This window comes from Aplysia californica, unplaced genomic scaffold, assembly GCF_000002075.1.
Source record: "Aplysia californica isolate F4 #8 unplaced genomic scaffold, AplCal3.0 scaffold00201, whole genome shotgun sequence".
In the NCBI taxonomy this organism is placed as follows: Eukaryota; Metazoa; Mollusca; class Gastropoda; order Aplysiida; family Aplysiidae; genus Aplysia; species Aplysia californica.
Window position 1 is genome coordinate 503,654 of NW_004797471.1, and position 2,805 is coordinate 506,458.

Below are 2,805 nucleotides of genomic sequence, written 5' to 3' on the forward strand. Positions count from 1 at the left end.
AAATATATATATGAATGTATGTATTGTATAAGCACACATAAAATAAAATACATTTATATAATACATGTGTATGTATATAATATTATACGTAAATGTATAGACTTGATTATTTTTTGTTTATTTTTATTTATTTATTTATTTATTTATTTTTTATTTTTTTATTTTATTAATTACAATTTTTTAAATGTTCTTATTTATTTATTTATTTATTTATTTTTTTTTTTTTTTTTTGGGGGGGGGGGTTATAACGTATCTTGGTTAAACGTTCAAGACTTGGTCCCGATGGCTGTACGTTGTACCGAGGTTTTACTGATGACGGTTTTGTGTCTGGTTTTCCCCGAGAACTATCAGCCGGGCGGCTGGGAGGCACCATGGCTCAGTGCTGCTTCTTTTTTTCCACACTATTGTTTATGCCTGTCTGTCTATCTTGCTGATTTCCCAGTCGTTATCATGTTCAATTGCTTCTTTTTTTTCCTCTATTGTTTCTGCTTGTCTGTCTATCTTGCTAATTTCCCAGTCGTTATCAAGTTCAATTGCTTCTTTTTCCTCCGGCTTAACTCTGACACATCGTAACAGTCGTCTTTTTAAATGATTGTTCTTTTCCTAGAGAAACTGCTACAGTGGAGAAAGACAGAGGGAAAGGAGAGCAGAGAAAGACCAAGAAAAACATACCAAAATGGCCTCAACAACTGTACAAAGAATAACGCAAAGAGAAAAAACCCAGTTGATCAAGAAGATCAACAATGGGAACGAATGGGGTACCATGATCGTCAATGTCTGCTCCAGACCTGAAGAAGAAGAAGAAGAAGAAGAAGAAGAAGAAGAAGAAGAAGAAGAAGAAGAGCTACAACAACAACAACAACAACAACAACAACAACAACAACAACAACAACAACACAAGGGAGGTGATGGCCCTGGCGAAGAGCACGCTCTTCGAGGCTCCAAACATTTCGAACGAATAGGCTACCACACACACATACATACACACACACAACAACAACAACAACAACAACAACAACAACAACAACAACAACAACAACAAAATCAACAACAACAACAACAACAACAATAACAACATCTACTACTACAACAACTCTAACAAGCTATTTCCATTACCCTGGCAGACAGCCTCACTTCCACCATCTCCCTGTGGTAATCCACGGACCACTGAAACCGAAAACGACCTTTGGGGTCAAGGTAGACTTCATATTGATGCCCCATGGTGCTGAGAGTGAGCAGTGACAGCATGGCAACGATGTCAATGCCGGACCACATGGCGAAGTGTGTGTGGTGAGCTCACCTGTCGTAGGCCTATTATACTCTGATCACAAATAAAAAGAGAACTTCTGGTGAGGCAAGTTTTACTGGAAAAAAATAAAGAAAAAATCTCGTAGTTTTGTTAGTTTTGGCAAAACAAACTGCATTGTACCAATAATAATAATAATAATAATAATTAAAAAAAAATATATATATAATCATAATTATAAATACAAGGATAAAGATAATGATAATGATAATGATGAAGATGATATTATTAACAATAACAAAGTTAATAATAATAATAATGATAATAATAATAATAATAATAATAATAATAATAATAATAATGATAATAATAATAATAATAATAAAGTTAAAAGTAAAGTTCTTCTCGCATCCGATCCAGATATTGGGGATTGTCTTGTTAGTGAGGCAACTTACTGGGCCTTCGGCATATTGTGGTAGGGTGGCCAGTTCCTTTCCACGCCGTCTTTACTTCCCCAACTCCAAGTCAAGTACCCATTACTGCTGGGTGGGCAGGAGGGGGGGGGCACCAAAAAAAAACGGTGTCGAAACCGAGGCTCGAACCTGGGCTTTCCGTTTCGGGCACAAGAGCAAATAATGATAATAATAATAATAATAATTAATAGTAATAATAATGATGATAATAATAATAATAATAATAATAATAATAATAATAATAATAATAATAATAATAATAATAACAATAATTAGAAGAACAATAAAGATCTCGTCTATTACACCTGTTCCCTGGTGGCACTAGGTGCTTCACAATAAAATGAAATGTCAACAGCTTACACAATGCTACGTTTTAGGCATACCGCCCCCTTCGATTTAGAACTTTTCAAATCCTTTCAAATTCGTGTGCGCCCGATGTGCACCAGCATGGAAGTTTTAACAAAAGAACACATACACAGAATAACAATCACTGTTGCTGCTGATCACAATTGTTGATGAAAGAAAATTAAGTTTTGAATTCCATTTTATGATACCACGATTTTTGTACACAAATAATAATGTTTGTTAGCTCATGCTAAAACTAGCAGTATGTATTTAATGATATTAGTTTTGAGTGATCACATATGATTTGATCTTCAGTGTACAAACTCTTGTTTTTATGTTCGAGAAAAGATTGTATTTTTTGGGTGATTCACATAATCTATAAGATACCCATACACCTATAAGCTTATATTCGGCACGCTACTTTAAAAGGCAGGACCAATAATTTAGCAGCCATCTTCGACTGGACCAAGACCAATGGGCAGAAAGCAATACAATCTCTCACATAATAAAAATATGGCACTTCGGGAACGACCTTTAGAGATTCTAACTCTAGCCTTCCGACTTATAATCCAGCTTAATAATAACAACTGTGCTAACAGTGCAATCGGGACGACTGTGAATGTTCCAAAGTACAAACGACTAAAGCCTAAAATAGAGAATGTGTATAGTCTGCAAATCTTCCCAAAAATGCAAACTAAATGAACGTTAAAGCACTGAGTGAGTGCATTTGTGAGATTCATT

At 34.9% G+C, this 2,805-nt stretch overlaps 1 protein-coding gene across 1 annotated transcript in view; it reads right to left on the reverse strand.

Annotated features, from left to right (window-relative positions):
- LOC101848356 (dopamine beta-hydroxylase-like) overlaps window positions 1-2,805 on the reverse strand; it is a 30,035-nt gene that overhangs the window by 25,572 nt on the left and 1,658 nt on the right. Inside the window, exon 2 of the mRNA XM_035969954.1 lies at window positions 1,117-1,321. Within this exon, the coding sequence (XP_035825847.1) occupies window positions 1,117-1,275 (159 nt within the window). The 5' untranslated portion in view covers window positions 1,276-1,321. The remainder of the gene's footprint in view (window positions 1-1,116; window positions 1,322-2,805) is intronic.